The sequence below is a fragment of the Peromyscus leucopus genome, chromosome 23, assembly GCF_004664715.2.
Source record: "Peromyscus leucopus breed LL Stock chromosome 23, UCI_PerLeu_2.1, whole genome shotgun sequence".
NCBI classification, from domain to species: Eukaryota; Metazoa; Chordata; class Mammalia; order Rodentia; family Cricetidae; genus Peromyscus; species Peromyscus leucopus.
The window spans coordinates 25,809,961-25,824,749 of NC_051082.1; the positions used below are offsets into that span (position 1 = coordinate 25,809,961).

At 50.5% G+C, this 14,789-nt stretch overlaps 1 protein-coding gene and 1 long non-coding RNA gene across 2 annotated transcripts; one reads left to right on the plus strand and one right to left on the minus strand.

Annotated features, from left to right (window-relative positions):
* Positions 1-2,286: 2,286 nt before the first annotated feature.
* LOC114693703 (syncytin-A-like) lies at positions 2,287-7,761 on the minus strand. The gene is given in 3 exon segments (XM_028870216.2): positions 2,287-3,514; positions 3,517-4,374; positions 7,407-7,761. Coding segments are annotated over 2 exon segments (1,851 nt in total). The 5' UTR covers positions 4,223-4,374; positions 7,407-7,761; the 3' UTR covers positions 2,287-2,369.
* Positions 2,829-9,174, plus strand: LOC119086518. Its single transcript, XR_005089817.1, has 3 exons — positions 2,829-3,031; positions 3,823-3,955; positions 9,024-9,174. It is a non-coding gene; the product is annotated as an uncharacterized LOC119086518 (long non-coding RNA).
* Positions 9,175-14,789: the final 5,615 nt, after the last annotated feature.

Here is a 14,789-nt window from a genome sequence, read left to right on the forward strand (position 1 = left end):
AAATGGTAGACACAGCAGGAGCTGAAGGCTCACACCTTGAACCTCGAGCACAAGACAGAGGTAGTACACTCAAAGTGGCATGCCTCTTTAAATTCTCAAAGCTCACCACCAAGAGTACACCTCTTCCAGCAAGGCCACACCCCCTACATCATCTCCCAACAGCACCACCAACTGGGGACTCAGTATTCAAACATCCGAGCCTGTGGGGACCATGCTCCCTGAAAGGGTGAAAACGCAGGAAAAGGGTACCTAGGAAGGACTCTGCGAGCTATGCCCCTAAGAGAACGCGTGCAAAAGGTTGGGGGCGGGACATGGGCGGGGCAATGAAAGAGCCAAAGGCCGTCTGGGAGTGAGGACATGAGAGAGGCAGATAGACAGATAGACAGAGAACAGGCAAGAGAAGGACAAGAGGCAAGAGAAGCAAGAGAGGGAACTGTGACAGACAGGCGCTTTTAAGGGTGCGCGGGTTGCATTGCTGACATGCAAAGGCACCTGGTGGCAGGTGATGCTGTCACCGCTCAGGCCTGCTCCTGGCTGCCCCAGCTGCGGCGGGAACTAACAGTCCCCCCCCCAGAAAGAACACGACACTGGGCACGAGGTAGGACCCCAGCCTACTTTTGAAAAAACAGAGTTCCTAGTAAATCAAAGTGAACTTCGCTTTCTAGAAAAGTCTCGGTATTGTTCGTTTGGTGGCAGCAGGACGCGAAATATATTCAAGGCTGACCGTTGTCCCTGGAGCTGGGGAGCCAGCATCCAGACGAGTTCCTCTGGTCCAGAAGCCCCCGGGTGGTGGCTGAAAGGCCCAAGGAAGGAAAGACAGACGAGGAAATGAGCGACTTCTGCAACAGGACGGGTTCAGTCCGAGAAAAACGTTGGGAAAGGAGGTCTCTGCTTACAGACGAGGGGTAGATATTGTAAGTGTTAGCACAGCTCGGATGGAAAAGTATTCTGGCAATCAGGAGCCAAGGAATACCTCAGCGTATTTCTTTCACTGGCTCTGATTCTAGGGCCAAAGTGTGTTTCCTTGGCTCTGGTTTCAGGGTCAGGGTCACAGTAAGCATAGTAGTTTACAGCCCTGCTCCAGGGAAAGGGCTTTCCCAGTGCAACAGCTCTGCTCCGCTTTCCCCTCTGGCAAAAGAAGGTGTCATCCAAACCTCATTCAAGAGATTAACTGGGAGGGGAAAATCCTGGAGAGTGGCTGCCTCATCCAGGGTGGAAGAAGTCCGCAGCAAACTGAACAGATGCAGGGCTCATAGAGGGTTGATTAGGGGCAGAGTTTTTCCTGGGAGAAAATTTTCAGGGCGGGAAATGATCAGATTTCAATCCTTGAGCTCAGATTGGCTAGATCTTGTGCTCAGGGATTGGTTGGTTTTCTGCTCAGGGATTGGCTCGTTTTTTTCTGCCCAGGGATTGGTTGATTTTCTGCTCAGGGATTGGTTGGTTTTCTGCTTCATGAGTCAGGGGCAGATTTGACTCTGATTTCAGGGCCAAAGGTCTTTAAGAAATTTTCTACTCACTCTACATACTACCCACAGATCCCACCTCCTCCCACCCCCCAGGCCTCTTTCCCAAGCCACCCCACATCCCCAAAGTGTGTTTCTTTCACTGGCCCTTATTTAGGCCGTTTTCTTTGGCTCTAGTTTCAGGGTCCACTGGGCGTGTAATTTCTTTCACTGGCTCTGATTCTAGGGCCAAAGTGTGTTTCTTTGGCTCTGGTTTCAGGGTCAGGGTGTGTGTCTCTGGTTCTGGGTTCAGTGTTAAAGTGTTTCTTTCACTGGCTCGGGTCTTAGGGCCAGGGTGGGTTTCTTTTTCTTTTTCTTTTTTTGGCTTTTCGAGACAGGATTTCTCTGTAGCTTTGGTGCCTGTCCTGGATCTCGCTCTCTAGACCAGGCTGACCTCTAACTCACAGAGATCCGCCTGCCTCTGCCTCCCGAGTGCTGGGATTAATGGCGTGCGCCACAGGGTGGGTTTCTTTTACTAGCTCTGGTTTCAAGGCCAGGATAGGTTTCTTTGGCTGACCCTTTTACCCTACAGATATGGAATTGGGGGAATGGGAGTCAGGCTTAAAAGCTTCTGTTTCCGGGAGTGACCATCGCAGAGTCATGAGCAGTGACTGAAGATTGCCAGGTGATCACAAACATCTGCAAGGGCCAGCCATTATCAGGGGTGCAAGGGATGCCGGGCATCTAGAAAAATAAGCCTAGAATACTGATTGCTGTGGTCTGGGGAAAACTGCCACCATTTAAACAAAACGGGGTTTTTCACAATGGCGCAGGTATGGCTAACATTGATGTTTATTTCTACAGATGGGTAGATAGAGACGGGGGGGGGTGTTGGGGGGGAGCTGTGGTTCAGGTAGCTCCTTCCTGTTAGACGGCGTCCTCCTCAGGGGGCTGCTGGGGGAGCCTCTTGTATTGGGAATCTCGAAGCAGAAGGATCTTGTCCACGTGCCCTTTGGTTGTGCTCTGGATGAAAGAGCTCATTCGCTGGGACACAAAATGAGTCAGGCAATTAAGAAGACAAGGCCCGAACATGAGCAGGAAGAGGATAAAGAGAAGGGGTCCCACGAAGGAAGTCAACCAGGAGGGCAGCCAGTATCCCAGCCCCAGCCCCTGGATCCAGGAGCTGGAGCTCGGGCGGAGTTCGGATGCTCGCTCTCGAAGTTTCCTGGCTGCATCCCGGACTACTCCGGACTGGTTTACGTAGAAGCAGCACTCCTCCTGGAGGAAGAGGCAGGTGCCCCCTTTCTCGGCGGTGATGAGGTCCAGGGCTCTGCGGTTTTGGAGCACGAGGCCCGCCAGCGAGTCTATTTGATCTTGCAGGGTGGTAAAGGAGGTGGCTATTTCGTCTAGGCTGTCGGAGAGAGCCTTCGAGAGCTGTTGGAAATAGATGGTTGAAGTGGCGATGCCGGCGATGCCCAACCCGAGGGCGGAAGTGATGCCCAGGCCCGCGAGAAGAGGGAGGAGGTGAACGGCTCTCTTCCGGCGGGACGTGGAGACCGAGGAGGGGATTGTCGCAACAAGGGGGACAGGTATGGTTTGGTTACTGGGGAGGAGGTCAATGTCTGGGTACTGGAAGACAAGGGTACAGACACCCGACCAGTTGGCCGGGAGACAGACGTAAGTCGAGCTCCCGCAGAGGAAGAAGACGCCCGAGGAGTTGAGACAGAAGGAATACGTTAGGGAGAGGAGATAGGAGAAGATGTTTGGAGTGATACCCCCGTTTTCCTGGACAGTGGGTTCATCTTCCCAGATTGAATACTGTCCAGAGAGGGCAGCCCCCATGAGGGGCTGGTACTGAAAGAGCGGATAGGGCTCTTTGTGTCCCTGAAGTTTAATCTTGAAGTATGTGGTGTCCACAGACAGGGTGAGGGGGTGAGTTAGGTTGTCCGGCTCGAAGAGCGTCAGATTATAGCAGGTGCTAGATGGGGAGGAAGGACATCGCCTCCAGGGAGTGGTTGGGTAGGTGTGACAGTGGATGTCATCGACCAGGCAAGGGTAGTGAGGCTCCCTGAGGTTAGGGAAGGGGGTCCTGAAAAGCGTAAGGGATTTCTCCACTTAGAGCCCGGCATGGCCATTAGTTCGGCAAACGCGTAGCTGGTGGACAGATCAATGGATTGGTGGTCGGCCGAGGGGGAAAGGCGAAAGGTGTGGTTGCAAAGAGAGGCCGAGAGATTGCCCACGAAGGTGGCATATTCCGAGTTCTGGAAGAAACGGGATATACAGAGAGGGGCCTGGGAGGTGAGGAGAGTCTGGGTGGAGAGCGGCCCCCATATGGGGCGCTGGGCAGATTCATAGACGCGATCGTCAGGGTATTTCACAGAGGTGAGCCGAGAAAGTATCGGAAGTATGCGTGTCGAGCTGGTGAGCTGAAGAAGAGCAATGGCCCGTCGGTCGGGATTGACAAAAGAGTAATAAGCAGTTAATGGATGGAAAATCAGGAGGCGCTTCTCAAGGTCAGTCATAGGATAAGGGCCGGAGAGGGTCCGGGCCGAGTATGTAATATGAAGTTTCATGGGTGAGTCTGTCCAAGTCGTTAGTGGGGCTGGGACGGCTAGAGAGCGCTGGGTTTGGATGGACAAGCAGACCCAGCAGTTGGAAGAGAAGGAAGAGTTAGTGTCCTTGAGGAAGCGGTGAGCGAGGTTTACGAGGGGCAGCCAGCTATCAGAAGAGGCACAGGAGCAAGAAAAAAGGAGGAGGCAGAGAACCCAAGGGCGAATCATGGCTCTTCAGGGGTGGCCGGCCGTGGTGGGAGGCACCGAGGAGTGGTCCTGAGAATTCTTAAGTCCGGTCCGTCTGTCACTTAGTGCAGGAATGACTGAGACGTCAGGGAAGCTCCGGGTTGTGCCGGTTATACTTATGAAGAAGGTCGGACCTGTGAGAGCAGAAACACAAATGGGGAGCGTCCCCAGAAGGGTCAGAAGCCTTAGAGTTAGGCTCTGGAGCCACTTTTGAGCTTAGATGTAGCCAGTGACAGAGTCCCTGTACCTTGGTTTCTGTCACAGCCCCTGAGTGTGGCCTTGGGCTACCTTGGTGGCTTCTGTGGATAAACTACCCCGGATGGTGGCCTGATTGAGTTTGTAGATAAATTTGCAATTAATTATAGGCGTCTCCTGTGACGTGAGAGAGCCCCCTCTTGCCAAGTGAGGGCATAAGGATGGAGGATGTGGTGTGTGTGTGTGTATTTAGAGTCAGTGTAGATACCAACTTGCTGATTTTGCGCCAGGGCCCTGGTAAGGGTGATGGCCTCTGCCTGCCTTGAGGCGACGTTGGGGGTGGGGTGGGGGTGGGGGGCTCTAAGGTGGGGTCGCCTGTGATAATGGCATAACCTTAGAGCACTCATCAAAATACCAGTTAGGGGGTCTCAGCAATAGGAATTTAGGGTTGGGGTTAGGGTTAGAAAAGTATCGAGGAGTCGGGGGATCAATAAAAAAATGGGGGTTCTCTGTAGGGCTAATGTCTACAGGAAGGAAAGTGGATGGATTAAGCCTTTTGTGTTGAAAGGTGATTAAAGGGTTTTGTATAAACTGTATGTAAGGCGGGGAGGTGGTATGGGTGGGGGCGGTGGTGCACACCTTTGATCCCAGCACTCGGGAGGCAGAGGAGGCAGATCTCTGTGAGTTCGAGGCCAGCCTGGTCTACAAATCGAGTTCAGGATAGTCAGAGTTACACAAAGAAACCCTGTCTTGAAAAACCAAAAATGAATTAAATAAAACAAACAAACAACAGCATATTGTATCTGTTAAATGAGGGGGGGGAGAGAGACAGAGACAGAGACAGAGAGGAGTTGGTCACATATGAGCACAAGAAGATTGTGGGAGGTGGAGACAGTAATAGACTGGTAGAGTGTTAATTTGAGGGCTTCTGTTGTTAAAATAGGGGGCACCCCAAAGGAAGAAGGCCAGCCCTGGAACACCAAGTCTGACCGCTTAGACAGTCTTCATAACACTGGCTGAGGAGACCTAGGCCTGAGTTAAGGATGAAAGTACAAAGAGGATGAGAGATTTGGAGGGGTCCGGATGCCCTGAGGCAGGAGCAGTCATGAGGGTCTCTGAGATACAGGATGAGCTTGAGTAGGTTTTGGGGGTCCAGAGGCTCTGTGAGAGGACCACCAGCAGCCTGGCTTACTAAAACCCCGAAGTTGGGGATCCAGATACAAAAGTAACCCACTAGGCCCAAAAAGGAGAGAAGAGGTTTCATTTAGCTTGGGGGTTAGGGGATGGGTGCCCTTGTTTAGAGCTTTGCAGCTTTGAGGTACCCCTTGGGAGGAGGAGCTTACGACGAAGCCAAGATATGTGACTTGGGAAGAGGCTATCTGGGCCTTAGAGGAGGACACTCAGCATCCCTGATCCCCCAGAAGAGTGGGAGACTAGAGGTGTTGTACAGACGGGTCCTTTGAAGGCACTCAGAGTGACCTCAAGGCTTCAAAGGTCAGGACAAGAGCCTAGCTAAAAATATAGGACAGTCTCAGAATCCCTGGAAAAAGACTGTCCACATTAAGTGGGTAGACATTTGGGTGTCAAGGGCTTTCCAGGTCAGTGTACAAAGGTCTTGGCCAGAAGGGCCAAGATGCCACCAGAGAGATGTTAAGAGCTCTGGCTGCTCTTGCAGAGGACCCAGGTTCAGTTTTTAGCAGCCAGGTGGTGACTGACAGGCAAAGGAAACTCTAGTTCCAGAGGAATTCTGTGCCGTCTTCTGACCTCCTCAGGCACCAGGCATGCAGGTGATGCACATCCATACATGCAGACAAGACACTCACACACACAAAATAAAATACAGAATCCTTTAAAAATAATATAATAGCTGGGCGGTAGTGGCGCACGCCTTTAATCCCAGCACTCAGGAGGCAGAGCCAGGCAGATCTCTGTGAGTTCGAGGGCAGCCTGGGCTACAGAGTGAGTTCCAGGAAAGGCGCAAAGCTACACAGAGAAACCCTGTCTCGAAAAACCAAAAATAAAAATAATAAAAATAAATAATAATAATAATATAATAAAAAAAGGGCCAAGAAGAATGGTAAAGAAAGCATCTTCGAGATGAAGGACTGAGAAATGAGAGGTGGGAAGAGGAGGATAAGATAGAATCCTGGTTCGGGGCCACTGGCTAGGCAGCAGTTACTAATTAGGACTGATTAGGCCTAAGTCTTGGCCTAGGCAGTAGGAGACATCTGGCGTTTGGACTGCCAGGACAGGATGCTATGTGGAGTTAGTGGGGTGTGAAATGGAGGTATTCCAGAGTCTGCTAATCACAAGTTTAAATCCCTTGAGTTCCTTAGAGTGGGTGGATACTGAGCCTGCCACACAAAAGCAGAAAGGTCCTTTTTTTTTTTTTTTTAAGTTTCTCAAGACAGGGTTTACTCTGTGTAGCCCTGGCTGTCCTGAATTCGCTCTGTAGACCAGGCTGGCCTCGAACTCACAGAGATCCGCCTGCCTCTGCCTCCCGAGTGCTGAGATTAAAGGCGTGCGCCAGCACCACCCTACAGAAAGGTCCTTTTTCAATTAGGAGTATGGTGGGTAGCAGCGGTGGGGGGGGGGTGAATGGAGGGCAGGACATTGGTGCAGAGTAGGACCGCACTAACACAGTCCTCAGGGAGGGTCGGGTCTGGGTGACAAAGTCACAGGCAGGCGGCTGCCCTGAGCAGGCTTTGTGAAATAACGACAGGAGTAGTGTAGAACTCATCAAGAATGCCACCTCCCAAGAGAGGAGTTGGGCAACCAGGAGTGACCAGCAAGGAATGGGGAACGGAATGCCCAGTCTGCAGTACTGGTCTGGGTTGCTTAGATTTCATAGGCTTGTCCTCCTCTCCCTTAAGAGGGGGAGGGAACTCATGCTGGGGTCCGGCCGATTCTGGTAAAACTGAATAAGCAGCTCTCCCCCACCCCCGATCCAATAAACACGACGTAATCTTACCTGCTGTTCCCAGGTTACCTAGGGTCCACTGAGGATGATAGCTGGGGGCAACGATCCCTGATCCCAGGCAGTCATATTCAATCCCCGAAAGCTTGCCAAGCTGGAGTCCAGGTTCAGATGGATTGTTGGGACCTGGTATAAAAAGAGCCGGGCTCTGGGCAACTGGAGCTGAATGCAATCTGGTTGGAGTGTTTTTTTCTCCTCACGTCAGGGGTCAGGGGTGAAGTGGCAGGCACAGAATGGGGCAGTCTCCCCCTGGGTGTGAGAGTCAGTCTCCAATCTTCGAGGCTTCTAATGTCAGATGCCCTCACCCCAACTCCCTGCAGGAGCCACCAAAGGTCAGAGGAAATGTGCAGCTTCTACACCAGAGGTCTCTAGATGGGAAAACCAGAGAGCGCTCACTGCTTACAGAGTAGGGGTAGTTATGGGGGGATGGGAGTGAGGGGAAGGGATGGGGGGGGGGACGACGACGACAACGACAAAATCTTCCGATGCCAGGAGTGGAGTGTAGAGAAGTAAGAGAAAGAGAATGTATGTCAGGGTGGGCAGGGCGGCACACACCTTTAACCCCTGCACTTGAGAGGCAGAAGCAGGCAGAGCTCTGTGAGTTCCAGGCCAGCTGGGTCTACCTAGGGAGCTCCAGATTCAAGGATACACGGTGAGACCCTGTTTCAAAAAACAAAACAGAATGTCAGGGGGTCATCAACATCTCTTGCAACCGGTTATTCTCGGTGGCTGGCGGGGTTGCTGGGAGGAACTTAGAAAAGCAAGCCTGGATTGATGCTGATTGGTGTAGTTTTGGGAAACTATCATTAATTCACCAAAATGGAGAAAAATTTCAAGATGGCATGGCCATGGCTGACAGAAGTGATTCTGGTCCTTAACATTGCAAGAACTCTTGCCAGACATAGTGGCTCACGCCTTTAAATCCCAGTACTTGGGAGGCAGAGGCAAGCAGATCTCCGTGAGTTCGAGGCCAGCCTGGTCTACAGAGCAAGCTCCAAGCCTGCTGGACTACATAGTGAGACCCTGTCTCAAATAAAGCAAAACAAAAAGAATTCTTTCCCTAGGGAGATATACACAACATCTCCTCACTCTTCTTAAGATCCCAGTGTCAGGGCTGGAAAGTTGGCTCAGTAGTTAAGAGCAAGAACTTGTTCTTCTTGCAAAGGACCCAGGTTCGATTCCCAGCACCCATATGGGGCTCACAACTTCCTCACACACGCACTTGGTGCGTAGACATACATGCACACAAAACACTCATACACACAAAATGATAAAAATAAATCTAAAAAAAAAAATCCCAATGACCAACCAAAGTATGACTCCACCGAAGGTGACCTAGGGAGAACCAGTGAGTTTATTGGAGGCTTACCTATAGAGTGCAGGTGACCCAAAAGTATCAGCACTGGAAAGTCTTCCTCCAGTATGGAATGAGGCCTTCCACATGGTCATATGAACTGAGCTTCTTCAGTTAATTCTCCCCGTTTAAATACTCTAGCCTGTCCTTAGACCACACCTCCAGGCTATATATAATTAGAGCATAGTTCTGTGGTAGGAATGGCTGGAATCTCAGGTAAGGGACCAATGGCCCTCCCCACCCCCTCCTGCTGAAAGGCCATTCCAAGAGTCCACAGGACCAGCCATGATGCACTCTCGGAACAGATGTGCACAGGCCTTTCCAAAAGAAGCTGCATCTCACCCTGAACCTTCTGCGAGGCTGATCAACTGATCAAACCTTCGACGTTTGTGGTGAGGTGGGAATGTTGCAGGCCAGAGCCTAATTAAAATTTACCTTGGGCTATCTTTGGGCCTTTTCTTTTTTAGTCATTCTTCCCCCGACCCCCCCACCCCCCACCCCCGCTCTAAATGTGATCTCACATTCTTGTGACTATCAGGTGAGGTATTTTTTTTAATGGATTAGCTTAGCAGCAGCTACCTTGCTCAACCCAGCAGCTAAGGGTGACTTCAGATAGCATTTGAAGCAATTAGGAGAGGTTTCCCAGCATTGCTATAACCTGTCTCTCTGACGTTTCCAATGACGTAATTGAAAAAAAAAGTATCGGAGCTGGAGAGATGGCTCTGCAGTTAAGAGCACCTACTGTTGTTGCAGAAGACCCAGGTTCAGTTCCCAGCGCCCACATGGTGGCTCACAACTGCCTGTAACTCCCTCTGCCGGTGTCTGTGGGCACCAGGCACGCACTTGGTGCACATACATGCATGCATGCAACAACACTCAAACACATACAATACAAAGTAAATCCTTAATGAAAAAAGAAGTGGTCAGGTGGCGGCGGTGGCGGCGGCGACGGCGGCGGCGGGTGGCGCACGCCTTTAATCCAGCACTCAGGAGGCAGAGTGAGGAGGATCTCTGTGAGTTCGAGGCCAGCCTGGGCTACCAAGTGAGTTCCAGGAAAGGCACAAAGAGAAACCCTGTCTTGAAAAACAAACGAACAAACAAAAACTTAAATGAAATTGGGGCCTCATAGGAAGACAGAATTTTGAGTAACCTGCATCTGTGGTCTCGGGCCATGGTCACTCACATTTGGCTTCAGAATAAACTGTCTCTTACCACTTTGAAGTGAGCTGTGTCTTTGCATCCACACGGGCACAGCCGATCTCAAGGAGATAGAGGCCGCTTAGCTGGAAGGACCACGTCTTACAACAGTGGTTCTCAACCTTCCTGATGCTGCGACCCTTTAATACAGTTCCTCATGTGTGGTGACCCTCAACCATACAACTGTTTCGTTGCTATTCCATAACTGTAATTTTGCCGCTGTTATGAATCGTAAAATAAACATCTGACAGTCCACCCCAAGGGGTCGCGACCCCCAGATCGAGAAACACTGTTCTGGCAACCTTCTTCCCACGCTCCAGGTCACTTTGGCTTCTCTGAGAGTTGTGGCTTGGCCTTTCTTGGGTTACCTCCACTGCCTCCCAATCCCACCTGAGCGTCGAGTGTCTGGGGGCCAGATGTTTGAGAGTCACTAGGGGGTCACTGATCCACCGGACTGCTGTGGCATTTCAGGTGGAGATCGAAAGTGCTGAGGCAGAGCAGGACTAAGAACTAGCGATCTCCTTACCCTTGTAGTTTCACCACTTAGAACTGCTTCATCCCAGAGATGCGGCCAGTGTGTAAACAGTGTGGGGGTTCCCGCAGGCATCATGCTGGCAGCGAAATAACAACCCACGAAGAGGCAGGGATGAACACTCCATTCAGCTTGATTTTGCCAGGCTGGATCAGTGCTGTGGAGTAATCCTTCTGTACACTGTGAAAACATGTTGCTCTCAGTTGTTAATAAAAAGCTGATTGGTCAATAGCTAGGCAGAGAGAATGCTGGGAAGAAGGAGGGTGGAGTCTCAAGATACGCAGAGGAAGCAGGAGATAAACATGCCGTGCTGAAAGAAGGTACCTTCATGTGGCAGAGAGTAGGGAAGAAATATGGGTTAAGTTGTAAGAGCTAGTTAGTAACAAGTCTAAGCTATTGGCCGAGCAGTTATAATTAATAATAAGTCTCAGTGTGGATTTGGGAGCGGCTGCCAGGACACAGAGAAACTCTGCTTACAAACCAGACTTGACTACATAGAAACCCTTTTGACCATGAAGATGGGTTCTAAAGCTAGAAGCCCTTGGATCTGGTGTGGTCTCTGACTGAGATAGCATAGAGATCAGCAGGCCATAAACTACAAGTGCCATCTCCGCTAAGGATGGGTTCCATTAACTGAGCTAAACATAAAGGTCTAGGGAAGGAGAGTTTGGGATAAATCATTTCAGGGGAGCCAGGCATAATAGCACATGCCTTTAATCCCAGCACTCGGGAGGCAGAGGCAGGCGGATCTCTGTGAGGCCAGCCTGGGCTACAGAGTGAGTTCCAGGAAAAAGGCACAAAGCTACACAGAGAAACTCTGTCTCAAAAAAACCAAAAAAAAAAGAACTCTCTACGGAGTTAAGGCTGACTGAATTCCTGATCCTCCTGAGTGTTCTGCCTGATGATTGCTGGGGTTACAGGCACGTGCCACACGTCCAGCCATTTTTTGTTTGTTTGTTTAGACAGTCTTCCCACGTAATCGAGGCTAGTTTTGAAATCTCAGCAAAACTCCAGCCTCAGCTCCAGTTGCTGGGATTACAAGTGTGAGTCACTATGCTGGGCTGATGTCCTGGCTTGAGATAACAAACAGAAAACTGATTTCATATTTATGAATGATAGGAAAGCAGGTTTTTGCTTTTGTTTTGTTTTGTTTTTTTGAGAGGAGTGTGGTGGCTGACACCTCTCATCCCAGCATCCAGGAGGCAAAGGCCTGCCTGGGCTGCAGAGGTGATCCAGGACCACCGTGGAGACTGTCTCAAGATAAACAGTAAATAAGGGTTGGAGGTCTGATTCAGTGGTAGAGCACCTGCCTAGCATTCCCAGTGAGGGGCTGGGGTGTGGCTCAGTGGTGGCACTGAGAATAGTGAGGGGCTGGGGTGTGGCTCAGTGGTAGAGCACCTGCCTAGAATCCCCAGTGAGGGGCTGGGGTGTGGTCAGTGGTAGAGCACCTGCTAGAATCTCCAGTGAGGGGTGGGGTGGCAGGTAGAGCTGCTAGACCGGTAGGGGGTGTGGCTCAGTGTAGAGCACTTATCTAGTATGTACAAAGCCTTAGTTAGGTTCCAACCTCACTACTGTAGAAAAAGAAAAGAGACAGCATGTTGGGAATAGGCTAAGACCTGAGGACACTAATATCCAAGGTTCTCTTTTTATGATCTAGGGAACTAAGGGCTCCTAGCTGATGGTCTTGAAATGTACCTGGCCTTCTGATATGGAATGGGTGTTGGCTGGTCTCAAGTCAATTTGACACACAAACTAGAGTTATCTGAAAGGAGAGAACTTCAACTGAGAAAATTACTACATAAGCTCCAGCTGTAAGGCATTTTCTTAATTAGTGATCAATGGGGAGGGCCCTGTAGTGGGTAGCCATTCCAGCTTGGATCTGGGCCCCCCCTGGATCGGCAACTGTCACGCTACGGCGAGCAGGGGGGCGGAACCTGAGAGCTGGATGGGCAAGCGCTCGCTCTGGGCGCGCTCTCTGCGCCTGGACCCTGGATAGTGGAGATTGATTGTGCAGAGCTCCAGAGAACACCGCTGGATTGCGATACACTTTCCCCAGACCCCATGACTATCATTCCTTCATTTGTAAGTCATCACTAAATAATCTTCCTTTTAACTACGTGGAGTGGCTTTATAATTTTCCCCAATAGGGCCCAGCCCCTTGTGGGTAGCTCCATCCCTGGGCTGGTGGTCCTGGGTTCTGTAAGAAAGCAGCCATGGAGAGCAAACCATGAGAAGCAAGCCAGTAAACAGCACCCCTCCATGACCTCTGCATCAGCTCCTGCCTCCAGGTTCCTGTCCTGCTTGAGTTCCTGTCCTGATTCCTTTGATGATGAACTGTGATATGGAAATATAAGCCAAATAAATCATTTCCTCCAAAACTTGCTTTTTTTTTTTCAGACAGGGTTTCTCTGTGTAACAGCTCTGGCTCCTCTCGGAACTCACTCTGTAGACCAGGCTGGCCTTGAACTCACAGAGATCTGAGTGCTGAGACTAAAAGCATGTGCCATCATGACTGGGCCCCAGCTTGCTTTTTGGTCATAGTGTTTCATTGTAGCAATAGAAACCTTAACTAAGGCAGGGTGCTGCTCGGAAAGCAGAGGCAGGAGGCTAGGTGTGATGGTGAATGTCTTTAATCCCAGCACTCAGGAGGCAGACGCAATCCAATCTCTGTGAGTTCAAGGCCAGCCTGGTCTACAGAGCGAGTTTCAGGACAGCCAGAGTTACACAGAGAAATTCTGTCTCAAAAAAAAAAAAAAACAAAAACAAAAGAAAGAAAGAAAGGAAGGAAGGAAGGAAGCAGGCAGAGATAGTAAAGCCCCACTTAGATCAGCTTCCCAGACTAGAACAGCTCAAGTGCAGTCTGATGGTGATGGACAAGGGGCCCTGGAGGGGCCAGTCCTCGTGGGCTGAGCGAGCCCTGGACCCCGCCAATGGCCTGGTGGCCAGCAGCACCAGCAGTAACAACACCCCCTAGAAAACATCACTGCCAGCACAGCCAAGGCTTTGTCCTTTCCAAATCACACTGTGGGCAGGTGTTCGGACTCAGATTTGCCTTCCAGCTGCGCTGAAGAGTGGACAGGCTGGTGTGACTGACGGTGGCCCAGGGTACAGAGGGCACTGCCAGGTGCTGGCCTTGAGGCCCCAGGAGGAGACCCCCAGGACTGAGAAAAAATGTGATGAATCTTGTTAACTCAGCAAGCCTCTCCCGGGGTGGCTCTCCTAAAAACTTGTGCCTTCTCTCTCCTGTCCACCAACCAGCCACAGGCTGTGAGCACTGGGGCCTCCTCATCCTTACCTCTGCCTTCCTAGTCTTGTGTAGGAAGTGGGCTAACTCTTCTTCAGAGCTATGCCCCCATCTATTCCCTGTGTGACCTTAAGTCACAACCCTTTCCACCTGTATGCTTTAGCCTCTGCCCAATGGGGCCATGGCAGCACCTCCCCAACAGGAATCTGGGGCAACAAAGTGACATCACCCTTTTTTTTTTTTTTCTAGAACTTTCCACGTGTTACCTGGTAAGCTGTAAGTAGCATCCCACTCCCCACCCCATTCCCATTGCTCCCCATACCTCCACCCCTTCCACACCCCCATAGCCTGAGTTCTACCTGCTGAAGTTTCAGTTACCTACTACCAAAAATCGTAGTCTCAAAGTATTGAAATGGAAATTTCTAGAAAGTACAGGCATGGAATCTCAGAATTTAGTAGGCACAGACAGGAAAAGTGAAAATTCAAGGCCAACTTGAGTCATATGGTAAGGGTTTTTTTGTTTGTTTTTGGTTTTTTGAGACAGAGTTTCTCTATGTAGCTTTGGAACCTGTCCTGGATCTCACTCTGTAGTCCAGGCTGGCCTCGAACTCACAGAGATCTGCCTGGCTCTGCCTCCCGAGTGCTGGGATTAAAGGTGTGCACCACCACTGCCCAGCTATAGTGAGATTCTTTTTCTCTGTCTCTGTCTCTCTCTCACACAAAACAATTCATAAATGTAAATTTCTGTGCCATTTTAAGTAGCATGATGGAATCTTTCACAGTCCTCATCTATCCCTTCATCTTGCCTAGGATGTGAATTATCTCTTTGTGGAGTGTTTCCATGGTATATACCCTACCCTCCTGTTAAGTCTAATAGCCTTCTTCATAGACTGATTGATGTGCAGAGTATCCACACTGTATACACAACCCTGTTAGCTTCTCAGTTATCAAATGGATTGCTAGCTAATGTCTCTGAAACTTTGGCCCCGAGGGAAGAGAAAAGGCTAGGAACCCACCCAGATTGGTGACAGACCCCAACTACCCACCAAT